General features: G+C 34.5%; 2 protein-coding genes, 1 long non-coding RNA gene and 1 pseudogene across 3 annotated transcripts; all 4 read left to right on the forward strand.

The window, feature by feature from the left end:
- The first annotated feature begins 70 nt into the window (after window positions 1-70).
- Window positions 71-7178, forward strand: LOC121249212. Its single transcript, XM_041147933.1, has 4 exons — window positions 71-244; window positions 2906-3847; window positions 3969-4117; window positions 6755-7178. The coding sequence occupies exons 1-4, from the start codon at window positions 71-73 to the stop codon at window positions 7020-7022; spliced, it is 1533 nt and encodes a 510-aa protein (XP_041003867.1). The 3' UTR covers window positions 7023-7178.
- Window positions 7179-7976: 798 nt separating this feature from the next.
- On the forward strand, window positions 7977-9848 carry LOC121249213 (pentatricopeptide repeat-containing protein At5g66520-like). Its single transcript, XM_041147934.1, has one exon. It carries the CDS (start codon window positions 8130-8132, stop codon window positions 9846-9848), a length of 1719 nt encoding a protein of 572 aa, XP_041003868.1. The 5' UTR covers window positions 7977-8129.
- A 37-nt stretch (window positions 9849-9885) lies between these two features.
- LOC121248407 lies at window positions 9886-10250 on the forward strand. Its single transcript, XR_005937451.1, has 2 exons — window positions 9886-10011; window positions 10096-10250. It is a non-coding gene; the product is annotated as an uncharacterized LOC121248407 (long non-coding RNA).
- Window positions 10251-21117: 10867 nt separating this feature from the next.
- On the forward strand, window positions 21118-21526 carry LOC121248382 (annotated as a pseudogene).
- Window positions 21527-21812: the final 286 nt, after the last annotated feature.

Consider the following 21812-nt stretch of genomic DNA (forward strand, 5'->3'; position numbering starts at 1 on the left):
GATTGGTTTTCATTAGAGATGTTAACCTTCTCTGTTACAACTTTTGGTCCTTAACATTGCATGGTACGTGATGCGGGTCTCGACGGTCAGCTCGGCTGGAAGGTTTTCAGTCGCGGGTGCATCTCTTTTGAAAGGCAATTATAGGATGAACCCTGCTTGCACTCTGAATTGCTCAGGATTCCACCGTAGTTACCTGGAATATTTGTCAAGAATTGATTGTTGCAGTCGTGAATATGCAAGTATTGTATAATTATTTTAAAAAAGGTATAATTACGAGATTTACATGAAAAGAAAATTAATTTTTTAATAGTAAAATTCTTTTAATAGTGAATAAGGCTGAGCAAAAATCCGACAATTTGACTCCGCTCTGACTCCGACTCCGACAAGGCGGAGTCATAGTAATGACTCCGGCTCTGCTCCGATCCGCTTCCGACACTCTGCCTCTGCATCCGATTTTATACATATTTTATAAAAAGATATGTATTTTTCTATATATTAATCGTTTAAATTTTATACAACTATATCTTATATAGTTAATTAAACTCAATAATATACTAGTTAAATAATATATTTATACTATACTATATAGACTAAATTGACTAATAAATAATAATAGTTTAGTATATGACTATATATACTAATGGATAAACACTAATCTATAAATTTATAATAACATATAATACTAATGTATAATCACTAAAGTATTATTCATATAAATTTTATATAACAATATCTTGTATTAATTATATTTTTTGACTTAATAAATTCTCAACATATTCATTTTGATAAATATATTAGTAATACTAATATACATTAGTATATTAATTAGATTTATGGTCTAATACTAATACTATTAGTAATCCATTTCAAGTCTATATATAAATTACTATATAAATCACTATAGTATTAATTACTAATACTATATTACTATATGATACTATTAACTATAGTGATATACTAGTATTAATATACTAATACTATTAGTGATATAATTAGTATAGTGATTTATACTAATAGTATTATATAGTTATACTAAATTAAAATCACTAGCAAAGACTAATATATAGTTATGCTAATCACTATAACTAATACTAATACTAATATAGACTATAGTTATAACTTATAGTATTATACCTATACTAAATCACTATAATTTATACTAATATAGTTATGCTAAATCACTATAACTAATACTAATGCAGTTATACTAATCACTATAACTATATATAGTATTAATATCACTATTTGTATAATATATAGTATTAATAATAACTAATACTAATATAACTATTAGTATAACTAATACTAACACTAATATACTAATACTATCAGTGTATTACTGATATTTATATATATTAATATATATATCAAGTATAAGAGATCAGAGATTTAATATATATATAATATTAAATCACTAACATACTAATAGTACCATACTATAGTATTAGTAATTATACTATAAGATATAGTAATAGACTAATAGTATATTATAGTAATAGTATATTATATATAAAATAGTAATACTATTTTTTGAATCTTCATTTCGTATATGGTGCCTTTTTTTTTTGTTAATATTCATATATAACAATATATATATCATTTATTTTTTACGAATCTTCATCTATATATATAATATATAAAATTAAAAATAGATTCATAGTAATTATAATAGTATACTATAATAATTATACGGTGCATTTTTTTTTTGAATCTTCATTTCGTATACGGTGTCTTTGTTTATTGTAGTGATTAATTGGACGTGGGTATGGAATTATGGATCATGAGAGTACATGTAAAAATATGATTTTTTTTTATTTTTAATTTTTGAATGCATGTTAGTATGTTACTTGTTTTATTTAGTTGTATTTTTTGTTATAATCAAAAGTTTAATAAGTTTAGATTATAATTTTAAGAAAATTGAAATATGAAAGCCCACAATTTTTTTTTTTTTTAAAAAGTGGGTAAAATAAGAAGTTCAAAAAGACAAAAAAAAAGTTCAAAAATTCGACTCCGTTCTAACAAGTCAGAGTCAGAGGCGGAGTGGATTCTATACATTTCGAACTCCAAGGTTGGGCCCTTCGACTCCAAAGTGGTCGGTGCTCAGCTCTAATAGTGAACCACTCTTTTAATAGTGAAATATTTGTTCAGTCTACTTTGAGTGGATATCTCTTTTAAGATAATGATAGGTTTACTATTTTCCTACCATCTTGTTACTACTTGTATTTAAATTTTTTTTTATTATTATTTTTTAAGTATTTTTTTAACATCTTTAATCATTAAAAAATAAAAAATATATAATTTTATTAATAATCACTTTTTTAATTATTAAGTAAAAAAATTTAAAAAATTTAAATAAAAAATAAAAAATTAGTGTAAAAAAATTTAAAAAAGAAAATTAAAAAAATAATAAACGAGTATAGAAAGTAATAAACCTAGTCATTATCGATAAGTACCTTCTCTAGAAGTAGAAAGAAAAGTCCCGTCTCCCAACCCCATTTTCTCGTTCTTTATTTGTCGCAGACACATCAACATACTTCCGCGTAACATATGGTTCCCCCATGCTTCTGCCAAATCATAGTACTTCGATTGGTTGTCACCTATGCGTTCCTTTTCCATACCCCAAAATCTTTCCCGCTCTTTCTACTTTTCTCCTGAGATGAAATTTAAACGGAAATGAGATGTTTTTGTTAAAAATTAAATAAAATATTATTATAATATAATTTTTAATATTATTATTATTTTAAAGTTTAAAAAAATTAAATTATTTATTATATTTTATATGAAAATTTTAAAAAATTAGATAGACAACCCAATCTGAAACAAGCTCGGTGCCCAATTCGAATCTGAAACCGAAAATTGAAAATTTCAGCTTGTAGTTCTTATTCATCGTCATGGGATACTTTAGAAGAACAAAGTTCTCCCTCGATGCCTTTCGGAATTTCACTTCCAGGATCACATCCAATGGTTCAATCCAAGAGCCCAGTTCGAGAATTTCCCAAACAGGGTCTTCTATATTTTCAGCCATCACAGCCAAGTCTTCCCAGTTTTCTTCATACTCCATTTTTTCTCAGAAAATGAGAAAAAGGGTTTACAAGTTGCGCCAAATAGATTTCATAATATTCAGTTCAATCAGAGCAATCCCTTTTTTGGTGGCGCTAAGAGATATTACTATGTCGATAGGTACCGGGTTCAGCATTTTAAGCCTCGTGGACCCCGGCGGTTGTTTCAGAACCCGAGAAACGTGCTGATTGTGGTTCTGGTGGGTTCTGGGGTTGTGATCACTGTGTATTTCGGGAATTTGGAGACTGTCCCATATACCAATCGAAAACATTTCGTGCTTCTATCGAGAAGCATGGAGAGGAAGCTCGAGGAGACGCACTTCGAGAACATGAAGGCGGCCTTTAAGGGCAAAATATTGCCGGCGATACACCCGGAAAGCGTGAGGGTGAGACTGATAGCCAGGGACATCATTGAAACGTTGCAGAGAGGGCTGAGGAATGAGAAGGTATGGAGTGATTTGGTGTATGCGTCCGAGAGTGTAGGCGGGGTGCACGAGGCGAAGGCCCATGAGACCTTGATGGCGTTGAAAGACAGGGAGGAAGGGAAGTGGTTTAAAGAGGATGAAATTCTTGATGATGAGTGGGTTCACCAGAGCAGGAAGAAGGGACTGGAGAGAGGGTCTCAACCAGAAACATCGCATTTGGAAGGATTGAGTTGGGATGTTTTGGTAGTTGATGAGCCTGTGGTTAATGCGTTCTGCTTACCGGGTGGGAAGATTGTCGTGTTTACAGGTTTACTCCAGCATTTTAGAAGTGATGCTGAGATAGCAACAATACTTGGGCATGAGGTAGAGATACGTTTTGTTTAGTCCCACTCGTTATAATATGCGCCATGCGGGGGTTAAAGATATCTGATTGTTTTGTGTTCTTTTAAACTGCTATGCGAGAAAGCTTGTTTTGATTAATTAGGTTGGGCATGCTGTGGCTGGACATCACGCGGAGTCGATTACAAAGAACCTGTGGTTTGCTATTATACAACTGATACTTTATCAGTTTGTTATGCCTGACATTGTCAGTACAATGTCTGTTCTTTTCCTAAGGCTTCCTTTCTCTCGGAGGTATACCAGATTGCTTTACACTTTTTCGAATGAAATTCTGAATTCCGTATTCTATTTTTTCGCTTTTTTGTTGTTGTTTATGATCTTCAGCGAGATGCATATATTGGAAAGTTGAGAATGTTGGCGTTCAAGGCTACCTTGTTTTAACTATTGTTTCAGAACTGTTTCAGAACCGCTTTTCACTTCATGCTCCAAATATTTGGTTCTAGTTTTACTAGGATTTCATTATGATTAGAACTAAAAAAGTGAATGATTTACGCCCATGTAGATCTGTCTTTCTCATAGAGTTTTGGGACTTCTTGGAGGTTTGACTTACAAGAATTTATTGGCTATAACCAAATTCTCTTCAGAAAAGCCTCAATGTTACAAGGATCCATAACAAGTTTAGTTTAGTGCCAGTATTATGCAAGTGAAAGGATTTAAGTTGTTCGACATCAGCATGAAGTGGTCAACAAGGCAGCATGATAACAGCGTACTTTGGGGCTAGTGTCAGTATTGATGTGGTGTTGCGGGCTGTGTACATGCGTACGTGCTAAATAGGATCAAGTGATCAACTATAGGAACAAACACAGCAAATGAATTTTTAGCATGATAAAGATGGTGGAAACATGGGGCCTTTTCACGGCCTTCACAAAACAAAGCAAAAAAGCTGGCACTATCCATTACTGTTAATCTTGAAAAGGCCCCGTGTGAAAGACATCTTTGTAAAGAGAAATGCGTTAGCTACAAAGGGATTTCACAAAAGTAAACATGCAAACTAATGTGATTTGATATGGTAAGCCAGATTGTATAGTTATTTTTATTATAAAGTAGATCTAATATATCATATGAAACCACGTTAGTTTGTAAGTTTACTATTGTAGAGGTAGCAAGTAATTAGGTAGGCACTGCAAGTGTGGAAAAGATATTTCCACAAATAACTGTCCATATAGTCCTAGTAATGGACCTCAATATCTTAGAGTTTCTAATGGGCACAAATTCCTTCAAAATGGTGTAGCTTTCTTCAAATATTTGCTGGATATTGAATAAGTTCCAGCTCATAAAGTTCATTTTTTTCTCTCATTTGTTTCCTATAACATCAGACCACAAAATTTATGAACTGTATAAGCTTGAACCAATTATTACATTATTTTTATATTTGGCCAAATTTGATTTCTATTGCGGCAGTCCCTAAGAATATAAAAAACTTGGGTTGCGTTTGGATGCTGAGGTGATATGAGGTACTTCCATACGTTAGACTATACTCAACATCCAAACACACACAAGTAATGCTCATCTGAAGTGATCTGAAGTGGGTCAAGTGTTTTCATCACTATTTATTGAGAAGACAAATTACTGATGGGACTAACTACATTTTTTAACTTCTCATAATTATTTCATCACTACAACAACAAACTAATCATTGATGGGATCCACTACCTTTTCAACTTCCCATGAAAAGTTAAACACATCTTTTTTTTTTTTTGATGTCAGGGAACCTCTCCAAGGCAAGGACCTTCGGACCTACCCCTGCAGAGTAAACCCCGATCCCGTGCACTGCACCCTCGAAAGTTTCCTCACACATAACTGGTTAAATCGCTGGCTTGTCACTAGGGGGTGTGGCCCCTAGAGATTGTTTGCATCCAAGGAGACTTGAACCTTGGACCTAGGGGGAGCATATCCCCAAGCCCAAGGCCTTTACCACTTGAGCCAACCCTTAGGATTTTGAAAATTTAAACACATCTCAATGGGACCCACACTCTTACACAAAACCCACTCAAACATCTTAACTTACTACTATTCAGTAAGTTCAGATCATCTGAGATACTCTTATCATTCAAACGGAGCCTTACATTCTAGTGTGGAAAGATATCTGAGATATATTTGGTGCTTGCAAATTTTTTAGAGTTGCCTGCCCCCCTTCCCCCCCCCAATTATTTGGAATGAGACAGTAAGTGTGAATGTTGTAAACTTCCTTAAGGCTCCTGGATAGATAATTTTCTTTCCTCTCTGTTTTGAATTAGGGTGATGCTAGGTTGCCCCCGAAAAGTGTCCTCTAGTGCATTTTTTTTTTTCAATTGTTAAAAAACAGACACGAATTCACTAGTGGTAATTTTTTAAATATTAAAAAAAAAAATACACTAGGTGGCACTTTTGGGGGCACATTTGGAGGGCAACCAAACATTTTCCTTTGAATTATTAGTAATATGTTGTGTGGGTGTGTTCCCTTCTGCCTGCCTTTGGGAGCACCAAGTCTCCTAGAGTTCCTGCTTAAGGTCAAGAGTGAGAAAAAGATAGACATATAAGGTGTGTTCCACAGGTAGCATTAAATGTTATGGAATTCACTTTGTGCATATAATTCCCTTTCATGTTAGGCCCTAGATTTGGGGAAGAAACTCTAGAAGATCCAAATTCTTGGAGGAGAGTGAGTGGTGGTAGAGTTTGGTGGTGCATTCCATTAATTATTATGTATATTCTTGTTTGTTAAGCCACATGGTTTGCCACCGGAATCCTTTTAATTACTTATTTCATATTTATGAATTGTTATGAACTTTATTCTCCTACTAGTATTTTAATAAGGGTTATAGTGCAACACAGGTGAAAATGAACTTATTTTCCACCGGGTGCTCACCCTTGTATAATTGATTTTCTGTGCAGGATGGAAATTGAAGCAGATTACATAGGGCTGCTATTGATGGCTTCAGCTGGATATGATCCTCGTGTGGTCTCTAAAGTGTTTGAAAAGTTGGGAAAGTTGACAGGCGAATCGAAACTAAGGGATTATCTTTCTTCCCATCCGTCCGGAAAAAAGAGAGCTCAGATGCTGGCTCAAGCCCAAGTCATGGAAGAAGCTCTTGCTATATACAGGCAAGTAAGAACTGGTCGTGGTTTCGAAGGTTTTCTGGAGGACAACACAAGCACCTAAGTGCAACTTCCTTAGGTCGGTCAAGCTTGAATCGAAGGCTTCCTGTCTACTTAAAGATTTTTGTTCATTTTATTTGTTGATATTTTTTGGTCTCTGTAACAGTATTTATGTGTAATGGGATTCTTCTCAATCCAGTCCTTTTTTTTCTCAGCTGCAATAACCATTTCTGTACCCGAGGAGAATTCTCTGTTATAGAACTAGCTTTTTTTTTTTTTTTTTTCATTTATTTATGTTGCATAAATAAAAACAATATGGTTTTTTCAACCAGTATATAGTTTAATTGTAGCCATGCTTATGCCATCCCTATCCTGCTGAATGTTTAAGATTGTTTTTAGATGTGGAGCTGAGTTCAGTTCAGTAGAATTCTTTATGAATTGTAGTGAGTTGAGTAACAGAAGGTTATATAAGGTTCATCTAAACTGAATTTAAACTAAAGTGTGTTGGAATGTTAAGATAAGTTTAATATTTTTTATGAAAAATTAAAAAAGGTTATGGGTCTCACGTATAAAAATGTTTTAAGTTGAAAAATTTATAGGTCTCACGTGTAAGAAGATTTTAAATTGAAATAAGTTTAATAATTTGAGAATTTGATATTTAGAAGTTAGAGTCATTTTAAAATTAGATTGAACTCGAGCTTAATAGAATTTGAAAATTAAACGCAGCTTAATACTTGTTGGTTTAGCGGCAGATTGGCGAGTGTTTGGATTCTTCTCATGTCGAGGAAGTGGCACCTGGAGGCTCTGGGTTGATCAGTACGAAGGTAGAATATAAATATCGCGAAATTACTTTAAAAAGGAGTAAAATTTATTATTAATTTTCTTTTTTTTTAGGTGTCATATTTATTTATTTTAAATAAATTATGTAACGTTTGTACACTCGTACGACTGCGAATGCCATTTTTCTTTGATTATTAATACGCTTGAAACATCGCTGAAATGAAAAATTTTCAAGGCAGCCAATGTAGTTTAACCGTCCGGTCATCTCCATGTCTGACTGAGTCCAGCTCGCTTGTCCCTTCTTGTTTTCACTTTCAAATATTGCTAAAAACCGCCACTTTTTCAAGTTCCAAATTTGAGGCATCCACAACATGGTCGATGAGGCGTCAAAATGAGAGAGACCCAATGGCTAACTCTCAAGAACACAATCTCACGCTTAATCAAAGAATTCAAGACCATGAGAGAGCTTAAGCAAATCAATACCCATATCCTAACGTCTCCCAATCTACTCCCGAACGAGTGTCATTTTCTTCTGACTCGGCTCCTTTTCTTTTGCGCCATTTCGGATTCAGGCTCTCTCAGCCATGCTGCCGATGTTTTCCGACTCATTAAGAACCCAAATACCTCTGTCTATAACGTTATGATTAGAGCTTATGCCAGTAAAACCAATGGTGGTGATGATACAAATTCGTGCCCGTCCTTGATTCTATATAAGCAAATGCTTCATGGTGGCATTGCACCAGATTACCTCACTTTTCCGTTCCTCGTAAAGGAATGCACCAGGAGGCTTGATGGTGACACCGGTCAAAGCATTCATGCCCAAGCCATCAAGTTTGGACTCTATGACGACGTATTTGTTCAGAATTCTATGATAGGCTTGTATATGGCGTGTGGATATTTGGGCTTTGCCTGGAAGTTGTTCGACAATATGTTAGATCGGGATGTTGTTTCTTGGAACTCGATGATTATTGGCTATTTGAGAAGTGGGGAACTCGACATGGCGTTGGATTTGTTCAGGAGGATGGAGAAGAGGAATATTATTACTTGGAATTCGATGATAACAGGGTTTGTTCAAGGTGGCCAGCCGAAGGATGCCTTGGAATTTTTTCATGAAATGCAGATTATATGTGATATTATGGTCCAACCGGACAAGATTACAATTGCTAGTGTTCTTTCAGCCTGTGCTTATCTGGGCGCGATTGATCAAGGAAAATGGGTGCATAGTTATTTGAGAAGAAGTGGCCTGCAGTGTGATATGGTAATTGGTACAGCGCTGGTTGACATGTATGGCAAATGTGGATGCGTGGAAAAAGCATATGAGGTCTTTAAGGATATGCCTAAAAAGGATACCTTGGCATGGACAGCGATGATATCAGTCTTTGCTCTTCATGGGTTTGCTAAAGAGGCTTTTAATCTTTTTGGAGAGATGGAAAACCTTGGGGCGAAGCCCAACCATGTGACTTTTGTTGGGCTACTGTCAGCTTGTGCGCACTCTGGTCTAGTAGAGAAAGGTCGCTGGTGTTTTGACAGGATGAGACGTGTTTACTCAACTGAGCCACAGGTTTATCATTATGCTTGCATGGTTGATTTGCTTGGCCGTGCTGGGCTCTTTGAAGAGGCAGAATGCCTTATCAGAGGTATGCCACTGGAGCCAGATGTGTTTGTTTGGGGTGCATTACTTGGAGGTTGTCAAATGCATGGGAATGTGGAATTGGGACAAAGGGTGGCGCAGTATTTAATTGATTTGGAACCTCTGAATTATTCTTTTTATGTGAACTTGTGTGATGTATATGCCAAAGCTAATAGGTTTGATGACATAAAGAGAATTAGAGCCTTAATGAAAGAAAAAGGGATAATAAAGGAAGTCCCAGGCTGCGGCATGGTGGAAGTTGAAGGGGTTGTTCATGAATTTTCAGTGAGAGGATCACCTGAAGTTGCACTGGAGGAACTAGTCTGGACCCTGTCTGGGTTTAATAAGGTGATGAAGATAGAAGGTTATATGCTTGATCATGATGGAGATATCATTGAAGGCAACAATGTCGCTATGATATGCTGGTATTTTATTCTAAATCAAACGTGTTCACACTTGGGAAAGCATTCTGCTGTTTGAGGAGTACGTCAAAGTTATTCAGTAACTTTCAAAGCACCATTACAAAAAGAAATTTCTTGTTCCAGGAAAATTATTGAGATATACTAAATAGTGCAGGCCCTTGACTCCATTCAAGAGCGGGAGATGCATGGAAACTAAGTGGTGAGATATGCACCACCCAGAGGTAATACAATTAATTTACCATTGCATTACAAATTTACAGCTGCTCTCCATACTGCTAGCTAATACCAATAATTTCTACCCGTAGGTAGAATAACACTTCTTGGTTGGTCCAACTATTTTGACGCGAATTACCTGAATTTCACTTTGTTCTTCATGGCAATGAATATGATTCATGTTGTCTGTTTAATAATTGAACCATGATTCTTTCCATTTAATGCAATGGCATTGCTTAATTTTCTATTGATCTTGTTTTGATGTGGCAGTTCTTCATGTACCAATATATCACAGTAGAATATATGATCTCAGTTCTTCATGTACCAAGATAATTTTAGTGTTCCTTACTAAAATCAAAATTTGTCTGATATGTGTTATGGTTTTTGCAGGACATTTATTTTGCATGTGACTATATACAGTTCACGACGGGTCAACTTTTATCCAATACTCAATGGGAAAAGCTTCTTTGCCCACTTGTTTTGACCGCTGATCATTTTTTATTTTATTATTATTTTTTACTTAGTGATTAAGGAAGTAATTTTAAGTGTATTGATGTATTTTTTTTTTATTTTTTTAAGAAATAAAAATGTATTAAAAAAATATGAAAAGAAAAAAGCAAAAAAATAAAAACAGACTGGGCGGCACGCCCAGCGGTAAATGTTGGGCGGCAGAGTAGCATTGCCTATAATCAATTGTTTCGACATAATAACATGGATAATCAAGCTATCTGACAACCGACAAGAACATACATTTGCTGTACGTGTGGTAGATAGACAGATAGATAGTAACGTTATATTCAATACATTATACAATAATGGTATAAAATAAAAATATTTTTATAAAACGATATTATTTTTATAAGATGTTTTACAAAAATACCTCTAATTTAAAACGCAGTTGTGTAAAATATTATGAAAAATACTGTGTATAAATCATTTTCCGAATGTTAATACTTTAAATAAATTTCGTAAATTATTTTTAAGAATCAACACATGGATTAAGAGCAGTACTATAACAAAACTTTAAAAAATCATGCTAAATTCCCATATTAGGCAAACAAAAGAAAAATTGACGAACCAGTTAAAAACTCAAATATAGTATTAAAAACTCAAATTTGAATTCATGATATAAGTATCAAATAATGAAAAGAAAATTTTAAAAAACTATGTTGTTCTTTTTCCAGAGTTTTATTCCCTTTGCGGGCTTTGCTACCTCTGGAGTTTGCTCATTCGTTGGATTATAGCCAGATGCCCATACCGTAGTACTGTCAATCTCGCAGCCAACCTAGTTATGTATTCACTGGACGCTCCCACAATGCATGCGTCGTCCCCATGCAGCGTCAACCTCACAGTCCATGCATGCTTTTATTATATTGGCAAATGATTTTCTTGATTTTTAATTTTTTTAAGTTAAATTCTTTTGGGGTATTATATTTAGAAGTAATTTTATATCTCAACTGTTTAATCGAATAGCTAACCATTCAAAATATGTCAACTTAGTAAGTGTGACCGAGAATAACAAAATCAAGAATGAAAAGTAGCATTACTTATTTCAAATTTCAAGCCAAATCTCATAGACATGATCCACCCTTTTCGGATAACTCTAATATTATTCTCTTCATGCAATGTCAAATAATTTAAATTTAAATTTAAATAATAAATAATTTTTCAATGTATTTGTGTCACCCCCAAACTTGTGGTATAGCCTTATAGGTGTATATCTTTCTTCTCATTATGCACACAAGTACTTATAATCACTGTATATATAGTAACAATGAAATTCTTAACAGAATAAACTTATTAGATATTGAATACTATTGATGCCAATTACCAGAGCAAAAATAATATTATAACTTCATTAAAAATTAAAATATCGATTATATGTGTAGATGCAAAAATTTGGCTAGAACTAAGTAACTAAGTTGATAAGTTTGGATATTACTAAGTGAATAAGATGATAGTTTATCTTATTTTTGGTTTTGTAATTTGGATGAATGTAAAACACTTTGACTTTATCTATGACTATTTTGATTTTATCTTGAGGTTGTTAGGAAGTGTTTTAGATAAGTCAAGTTCCAAGATATATCTTATCCAGAATAGAGTTTGAATGTGAAACTTCCAACGGTGAGAAGATAAGTATCAGGCGTCTGCAAAATCCGTCAGTAGAATTTCACTGTGACTCAAACTTCTATCAGATTTGTTCTATCAGCAGAGTTCTACTGAGAGTCAAATTCCTATCAGATTGTTTATTTAAGGGATCATACTGGTTAGGATCTGGAGATTTCAGTCTTGGAGATTCAGGAGAGTTTTTCTTAGTGCTTATGTATGAGAAAATTCTTAAATTCTAGTTATTTTTCTCTCATTGAGTGCGTGCTTACTCTATGTTGGAGTTTGATTGATCGAGTTCAGCTACTGGAGTTCTAGGAAACAAGTCAATATTTAAAGATCATCAGAAGTTTTGGCTATTACTGCGGTAGAGACAAACGGGTCGTTTGTAGGGTCAAGTAAGAGTGTCAATTAGCAAAAATTTTGTAATTGAAAATTACTTGTAACTGATTTTCAAATAATAAAATAGACTTTTATGGGTTTGGCTGTTCCGTAGGATTTTACCTTTAAAGAGCTCTTTAAAGGGTTTCCTTTCGTAACCAGAATTGGTATAACACTTTATTTACTTTATGTATTTGATTAATTATTAAATTATTTCATTATTGATCACTAACTAATTTGTTGAGTGAATTAATAGATTATTGTAATACAATACATAGTACTTAAGTAATTTCAATATGTAATAGATACCGTCGAACATAAAAATGATATGCATGCTTGCTTCAACTAAATACATTTTCTTTAACATAAATAATTTAATCATGTCCTTCAGCTACCCAACCCACATGAGGGCAACTATTTTAAAGGACGGGTTTGAAGATTCTGGAGAAGAGGTTGGTGAGAAACGAGGTAGGTTAAAATTGGAGGATTAGGTGGGTATCGTAAAGGGGAGGCCTACTAAGAGCATTCACATTGACTTGATTAAATAGAAAAGTTAGCTAAAATTTATATAATTGATATAAAATACACCTCATATTAGATTGGCCAAATCTAAAATAAGATGGACTTCTACTATAATGGCTGACCAAATATGGAGAATCATAATTGATTCACCAAATATTAAAATACTAATTTCTCATTCCAAGCAAATATTAAAATATTAATTTTTCACTCCAAGCAAAAATACTATTTAGTTTGTAATTAAGAAATTTAGATAGAAATTTAGATGAATTTAATTAAATATTTTTTATTATTAGTATTAAATGACATTTGAAAATATGATTTTTTAATATTAATTTAATTAGAATATAGTTTTTATTAATAATAAATTGGTAGAATTATAAAATGTGATATAAATAAATGAAATAAAAAATTATTAATTTAATAATATTTTATTATTATATAGAGAGCGAATGATTAATCTAACGTGGAGATTGAATTTAAATAAAATAAATAAATATAAAAAAAATAATATTAACTAAATTTTAAAGATACATTTAACTAAGCTAATGAAGATACTGTAAAAAGAGAAATAAACTCATCTTAAAAAAGAGAGCGGGGCTAGTCGATGCTGGGCAACTTTTATTATATATAAAAGTAGTCAACTTGCTAAAAAAAAAAAAAAAAAAGTGAGATTTTCAAAATATCATAAAATGATTTTTTTTTTAATTTCGAAATATCATTAATATATTTATTTTTAATTTTGAAATAAAAATAATAAAAAAAAAGTGGAGGCTGGCGTGGCCAGACCACTCCTAAAAAAACTCTTCCAGGTATAGTCACAAAAGGCCTCTTGTCTTGATTTGCTAACCATACTGCTATATGACTTGGGATAATGTACTATGTTTATATTTGCGTAGAGCGTTGGGTGGTGCATGCCATCATATTTACGTAGGCCAATGAAATTAAATAACAATATTCTCCCTATTACATCTTGCCGTACCAAATTTATTAAGATAACACAAGCTAGCTAGAATGTACGAGAAATTAAAATTTTCGGCTGCAACATTTTTAGGCGGTACGTTATAAATTAATTATAATAAAAATTAAAGCCGCTAAATATTTGGCACATTAATTTGTGAGACCAAGATAACCAAATTAAATTTGACATTACAAACCAAGTTAAATTATAAAACTATTTTTATTTTAAAACAAATCTAATGTATCTTATGAATTATTCATATCAATTTATAAATTTATTTTAATAAAATCTCTATATATAATTGTAACACTTTTTTTTTCCATACTTTTTCTTCATAGATCTAAATGTTGGGATGGGGCGCCCAATTATACTTCCTTTCTCAAAATATCATTCCTGGTAGCATTGTTTCATTTTACGTTAAATTATACTTTTGAAAAACCAACCAATTCTTTTACCAAAAACCCTTTAAGAGTCATTTATCTCGATTTCTAGTCAAAAGTAATCACACGATATTCGTTCGTCAACAGTCACTCAGAACCTATTTCAAGACTATTAAAATACATCAACTTCTACAATAAAATAATTTCATTTAACTCTAAAATTTCACTCAATCCTTAATAACATGAATTTAGACTTGTCCAAAAAGATTATCCTCACAATTGATAAATCCCAAATTCTTAGATTGTAAACATGCTGCTAGACAACACATATATTGACCTCTATTCCCTTATTATCCGAACGTTAATAAGGTCTAAATTCAACCATATAACAATGACATAAACATGATTTAATTCTAACTAATACCCATAATTAAGACTTACTAATTTACTTAAAGTAAGTCTAGATGAAACTTAGACGGATTTAAAAACATCCAGACACGTTAAAAAAGACAAATCAATGATTCAATCTTCCATAATTTCACCAACCGAACTGTACACACCCACCAATAACACTTGGCTATTAAATTTATCTCCAACACACCCCAACATTCATAATTAACTATGTACGTTCTCAACAATACAAATAAATTTTTTTACAACTTAATAATACAACTTCAATTGATGCTTTTGAAATATCCAATTTTTTTTTTCCTTCTTAATTAGAGCTAGAGCTATTTGTATCTAAATAGGTTTCTACAACAGCTACACGATGTTTGGATAAAGAATAGTAAATTGTTTTTTTATTTCAGATTATTTCCATTTTATATTATTCTTTCATTCTTTGTAGAAGATTGTAATCTTTTTGGGCAACTGATTCTGTTAGTTTGTTAGTATATAGTGCCTATATTAGTTGTATTATTCTGCATTGAGCGATAAGAGATATACGGAATACACTGAAAAGGATTCTTCCAGACTTTCTCTACAACCCATCTCTTTCCCCTGTTTCCTTCCGCAATCTTACATGGTATCACGAGCCTAAGCGCCACCTCCATGGAAGACCAACTTGAAAGCTCTGCAGATTCTTCTTCTATTCACGCATCTGGCCATTCTAACCCCAACCCAAACACTCCTCGTGCTGTCGATATGGCCCGATACCTCAACTTGAGCAATCTTGGAAATCCTTTCTGACTAGATAAAGGCGACAATCCCACTGTTATTCTCGTCACCGATTTGCTCACAACCAATAATTAAATCACTTGGTCACGTGCTATGCGACGGGCCCTTCGTGCCAAAAACAAATTGAAATTTATTTTTGGAGATATTCCCAAACCAATCGAACCCATGGATCCTCTTCTTGAGCTCTAGGAGTGTTGCAACGACATGGTGGTGTCGTGGATCCAGAACTCCATCAATTCTTCAATCAAGTCGAGCGTGGTTTTTGTTGATGATGTGCACGACATATGGCTTGATCTTCAAGCCCAATTCTCCCATTAGAATGGTCCACAGATTTTTCAGTTAAAGAAAACTCTAGCCAGTCTTAATCAAGATACAAACTTTATAAGTATCTACTATGGTAAGCTCATAACTCTTTGGGATGAGCTTTCAATTTATGATCTGATTCCTGTGTGTACTTGTGGAACTGTGAAAACCCTCTTCGATAGATATCAACGTGATTGTGTATTTCAATTTTTTATGGGTCTGCATGATACCTATTCCAATGTCCGTGACTAGATTATGTTGTTAAATCCCCTTCCACCCGTGAGCAAAATTTTCTCCCTCATTCAACAATAGGAGTGACAACACCAACTTCTTTCCCATAAACCATCCCCTGATTCCATGGCTTTAGCCATCAACAGGCCTTTTACCCAACCTACTAGAACCACAACTCAGACAAAAAATACAGCTAAGAAAGACCGTGCTTATTGCACATATTGCAAAATTTCTAGTCACACATTTGAAACATGTTTTAAAGTTGGAAATGCAGAACCTCCTGTTTGTTCTCACTACAATTTATCTGGTCACACCATGGAGAGGTGCTACAAACCGCATGGCTATCCACCGGGCCATAAGCTTTTCAACAAAAACACTAATTCCACTATTTTTGCCACACAAACTATATTGTCTCTTGCTTCTAACCTTGATACGGTTAGTAAAGGAAGAGTGGGTTTAACTCGAACTTAGTATCAGCAACTACTAGCTCTGCTTCAGCCACGGGAACCTTCTGCTGCTACTCAGCCTCCCTCTCATTCAATTCAGTCCAATTTCACCTCTGCCAATATGCTTAACCCGCAACCCAACCTTTCTAGCATTTCTCTTTGCCTCTCTACATGCACACACATTCCACTTCACTTCACAAATATTTCTTGGATCATTGACACTGGTGCAACGGACCACATGGTCTGCTGCACCTCACTACTCACAACCATCACTGCCATGTTAATTATTTTGTTAAAATGCCAAATGGCACTGAGGCCTCTGTCACTCATATTGGCTCTATCCAACTCACTCCATCAATTTGTCTACATGAAGTTTTATGCATACCTTCTTTCTAATTTAATTTAATTTTTGCAAAAAAAATTGGCAGTTGCTCTCACTTGTTGTCTAGTTTTCTTGTCTCATTCAAGACCTTTTATCTTGGAGAACGATTGAGAAGGATGAAGTACGAAGTGGCCTCGATCATTTCTTGAGAACTGGGGTCTCTCCTTCCACTTTAGTCACTAAACTTTCAACCTTCTCCATTGCTGTTTTTACTGGTTTAGCCTCTATTTTTCACCGTACAGATATTTTTGACCTATGGCATTGTCGCCTAGGTCATCCTTCTTTTCCTTGTATTAATCTGATTACAAATCCCATTATAAAGAAAGATGTTTCATCTATTAATACAAAACCTTGTTACATTTGTCCATTGGCTAAGCTCCATCGATTGCCTTTTCCTCACAACCAACACAAGACCTCTAGACCCTTTGAGATAATACACTGTGACCTATGGGGGCCTTGCTCAATTGTTACATATGATGGTTCCAAATTTTTTCTAACAATAATTGATGACTACACAAGAAGTACTTGGTTGTACCTTCTCCACAATAAATCAGAAACCAGAAAATGTATCACTTCCTTCTCTAACTTGGTTGAAAATCAATTTGACCACAAAATCAAAATTTTACGAAGTGACAATGGAAGTGAATTTTAAATGACAGATTTTTTTAACAATAAAGACATCATACATCAAAGAAGTTGTGTTGCCACTCTACAACAAAATGACATTGTGGAAAGAAAATACCAACACTTACTTAATGTAGCTCGAGCACCAAAAATACATGCTGGCCTTCCACTTGAATATTGGAATGATTGTGTTTTGACCGCCACTTACTTAATTAATCGAACCCCTACTCCTCTTCTTCAAAACAAAACTCCCAATGTATGCACACATGAAATTTTTTTGTTCACTTTGTTTTGCAACAACACTCCCTCATGGGAGGAAAAAGTTTGATCCCCGAGATTGCATGTGTATCTTTCTTGGCTATCCCTTTGGCATCAAGGGATATAAACTTCTTGACCTTAACACCAAATCAACCTTCATCTCTCGGGATGTTGTCTTCCATAAGACAATATTCCCTTTTCACTCACTTACTCCCAATATTTTCCCACCCTCACATCATGATTTTGTTTTTACCAAACCACTTCCAGACCTGATTGATTTTCCACAAACAGCTACACAATCCCATCCCATGCCATCACAAAATAATTCTGGGTAGCCCACCCTCTCTCCAAAAAATATAGCAACCACACCTCACACTTCTCCCACCCTTTTTCCACAAATACCACTATGCCTTCCTCCTTCACACCCCTCATTCGCAGGACAACATGGGTAAGGAAAGCTCCTCAATATCTTCAAGACTTCCACTGTCAACATGCCATACTCCCTGCTTCCCCACCATTGCCATCCAAGCTGGAAGACATTGTTTCAAGTAACAATTATTCTTTATCAAACTATCTCACATACCAGAAATTCTCTCCCTCATTTACTACCTTTTCCACTTCAATTTGTTTCATTTTTGACCCACAAACATACAAGCAAGCACTTAAGGACCCTGGCTGGTGTGAAGCAATGAATTTTGAACTGCAAGCTTTAGAGCAAAACAACACTTGGCTCATCACTAATCTTCCTCCTAAAAAAGTAGCAATTGACAGTAAATACGTGTACAAGACAAAGTTTAATTCTGATGGGACTGTTGAGAGGCTGAAAGCTAGGCTTGTCGCCAAAGGTTTCACCCAACAAGAGGGTATTGACTACACGGAGACTTTCTCTCCCGTTGTTAAATTAGTCACTGTTCGGGTCTTACTTTTAGTAGCAACTGTTAAAGGCTGGTTCATCCATTAATTTGATGTCAACAATGTATTTCTCCACGGTGATTTGGAAGAGGAGATCTACATGCGTAAACCTCTGGGATACACAACAGGAGGATCTCACCCAGTGTGCAAATTGCTTAAGAGTCTATATGGCCTCAAGCAACCTTCAAGACAATGGTATTCCTAATTCTCTTCCTCTCTTATTACTTTCGGTTTTACCAATCTAAGGCTAATTATAGCATTTTCACTAAATCTGAAGGCACATCATTTACTGCATTGCTTGTATATGTTGACGATATTATTGTGCCTGAAAATTGCTTTTCTTCTATTGCTTCTCTCAAAGCATTCCTCAATAGTCACTTTAAAATTAAAGACCTTAGGTGATCTTGGGTCTTTGCGTTATTTTCTTGGCTTGGAGGTTGCCCGTTCATCCAAAAGCATCCATCTATGTCAAAGAAAATACGCGTTGGATATCTTAGCCGACTCGAGTACACTTGGGAGCAAGCCTCTCAAAATTCCCCTTGACCATAATTTTAAGATCAGCAAAACAACTAGTGTTCCTCTGGCTGATCCAAGTCCCTATCGTCGACTCATTGATGTATATTGTACTTAACACTCACTAGGGCCGACATATGTTATGTTGTTTAGCATTTGAGTCAATTTATTGATTATCCTACATCTACACATATGGCTACTGCACACAAGGTATTGAGATACATCAAAGCTGCCCCTGGTCAAGGCATTTTGTTGTCCTATACTTCTTAGCTCCAACTTAAGGCTATTTGTGACTCCGATTGGGCCTCTTGTCCCGACACTCGTCGTTCAGTCACTGGTTATTGCATCTTCCTTAGTAACTCATTGGTTTCTTGGAAAACAAATAAGCAATCAGTTGTTTCTCGCTCGTCGGCTGAAGCCGAGTACCGTTGCATGGCTTCTACTTGTTGTGAACTCACTTGGTTGAGATATTTGCTTGCTGACTTTTAGATTTCTCATTCTCAATCTGCCTTACCTTACTATGAAAATCAAGCGGCCTTACACATAGCTGCAAATCTGATTTTTCACCAAAGAACTAAACATATTGAGATGGATTGTCACCTAATTCGGGACAAGATTCAAGAAGGCAACATCACTACTTCTCATGTTCCTTCTCACAGCCAGCTAGCAGATATGTTTACTAAAACTATACCTTCTTTCCTTCTCAAGACTCATTTGTCCAAGATGGGAATATCAAACCTCTATTCTCCATTTTGCGGGGGGCTATTACATAATAAAAATGATGCTACATGTCGTTCTACAGCAACTACATGTCGTTTGGATAAAGGATAGTAAATTGTTTTTTTGTTTCATATTATTTACATTTTATTTTATTCTTTCATTCTTTGTAATTAGCAGATTGTAATCTTTTTGGGCAATTGATTCTGTTAGTTTGTTAGTGTAAAATGCCTATATTAGTTGTATTATTCTGTAGGGGTGCTACCCGCCCACTACGAGGCAGGGGCACCCCTTCCCCGCACCCTGTCAGAGGCACTATCAAACTTCCAAACCGTTGATATTATTTTAGTGGTGCATGTATTTTGATTTGAGAAATTCTACATATACAAAAAGATTTTATAATAGTAAATTCACAAATTGGCATCACTTTATATTATACAAATGTATTTTACAATAAAAGAATTTACAATTTGACATATTACATCAATCTATGTTATTTTGTGAGCTTATTTTTGTGAAATTCATTTGTAGCTAAAACATTTCTTTTTTGATTTGATTTTTTTGAACTTAGTTATGAAAATACTCTTGGGGAATTAGAATTCTTTCATTTCTCGTGATCCTAAGATTGATTCAATTCAGGGGCTTAATTAATAGTACTTATGCTTATGACCAAGGGCTAAAGTTTAGGGCTTACTTAACTGTAAAGCAATTCTTCTCATACCGTTTTTCTTCTTTTTGATTTTATTCTTTCATTGAATATTTTACAAATTAAATTCTATTATATCAGCAATGTAAAATGTGTATTTGAAAATAAAGCACTCAATAAGATAATGGTATTTGTTATTCATGTTTAGGCCATGACTGGTCGAGGGTGGCTGTCATTCCTTAGTTTTTATTTGAATTTTGTAATATTTTTTTAGCTTTTTGTTTTTAAATTTTGTATGTTTTTCTTATTTCAAAATTTCTCATTTTCTTTGAAGTTTTTGGATCTCTTAGAAGGGAAAGGCTCCCAACTAATCGGTTGAAAACTCCACTTTAACATCAATCAATGAAAATCCACTACATAGGACGTGTAATAAACTAAAATTTACACTCACATGCCGTAAATTACTTCAATAAAAAGAAAAAGCTAAACCCAGACGATTTTGTGCACCCCTTGCACTCTCTCTCTAGAAGTTTCACGTTGCACTCTCTCTAGTCTATCAATGGCACCGATAAAGGTAGAGAAGAAGCCGGCGGAGATGAAGCTTGCCGCCGAGAAAGCTCCAATTGAGAAGAAGCCGAAAGCCGAGAAGAGAATACCCAAGGAAGTTGGCACCATCAATCTCAAGAAGAAGAAGAGAATGAAGAAGAGCACCGAGACTTACAAGATTGATATCTTCAAAGTCCTTAAGTAGGTTCACCCCGACATCGAAATTTCCGACCATGGGCATCATGAACAGCTTCATCAACGACATCTTCGAGAAGCTCACCTAGGAGTCGTCCTGATTAGCCCACTACAACAAGACCTCATGGGAGATCTAGACCATCGTGCGTTTGGTGCTGCCCGGTGAACTGGCTCACCATCCCGTCTCCGAGGGTACCAAGGTCATGACCAAATTTACCAGCTCTTGAAATTGTCTCTCCCGATTTTGTGATCTAAGAATTCTATTTTTTCTGGTGTTATCAGCTCTATTATGTCACTCTAATATGTAATGTTGTACAAAAACTAGTTGGAATTGTTTGTATTGAGGATTATTAAGGATACTTAAATATTTATGGAGTTTGAATGGAAATGCGTTTCGTTTACCAATTGAAAATTGCATTCAACGAATCGAGAATCATTAGAGCCAAACAATAGTGGAGATCTGAAATTTGATGAATGTTTATGGGTAGATGTAAGCATGATATGATTCTCTTC

The sequence above is a fragment of the Juglans microcarpa x Juglans regia genome, chromosome 2D, assembly GCF_004785595.1.
Source record: "Juglans microcarpa x Juglans regia isolate MS1-56 chromosome 2D, Jm3101_v1.0, whole genome shotgun sequence".
Classification (NCBI taxonomy): Eukaryota; Viridiplantae; Streptophyta; class Magnoliopsida; order Fagales; family Juglandaceae; genus Juglans; species Juglans microcarpa x Juglans regia.

Bases quoted from the DNA above. Each gene is read 5' to 3' on its own strand.
- LOC121249212 (XM_041147933.1), top strand. From the start codon at position 71: ATGCGGGTCTCGACGGTCAGCTCGGCTGGAAGGTTTTCAGTCGCGGGT. The intron at 245-2,905 runs GTATAATTATTT...GGGATACTTTAG, and splicing joins GTCGTGAATATGCAAGTATT to AAGAACAAAGTTCTCCCTCG. The intron at 3,848-3,968 runs GTAGAGATACGT...TTGATTAATTAG, and splicing joins CAACAATACTTGGGCATGAG to GTTGGGCATGCTGTGGCTGG.
- LOC121249213 (XM_041147934.1), top strand. From the start codon at position 8,130: ATGAGAGAGACCCAATGGCTAACTCTCAAGAACACAATCTCACGCTTA.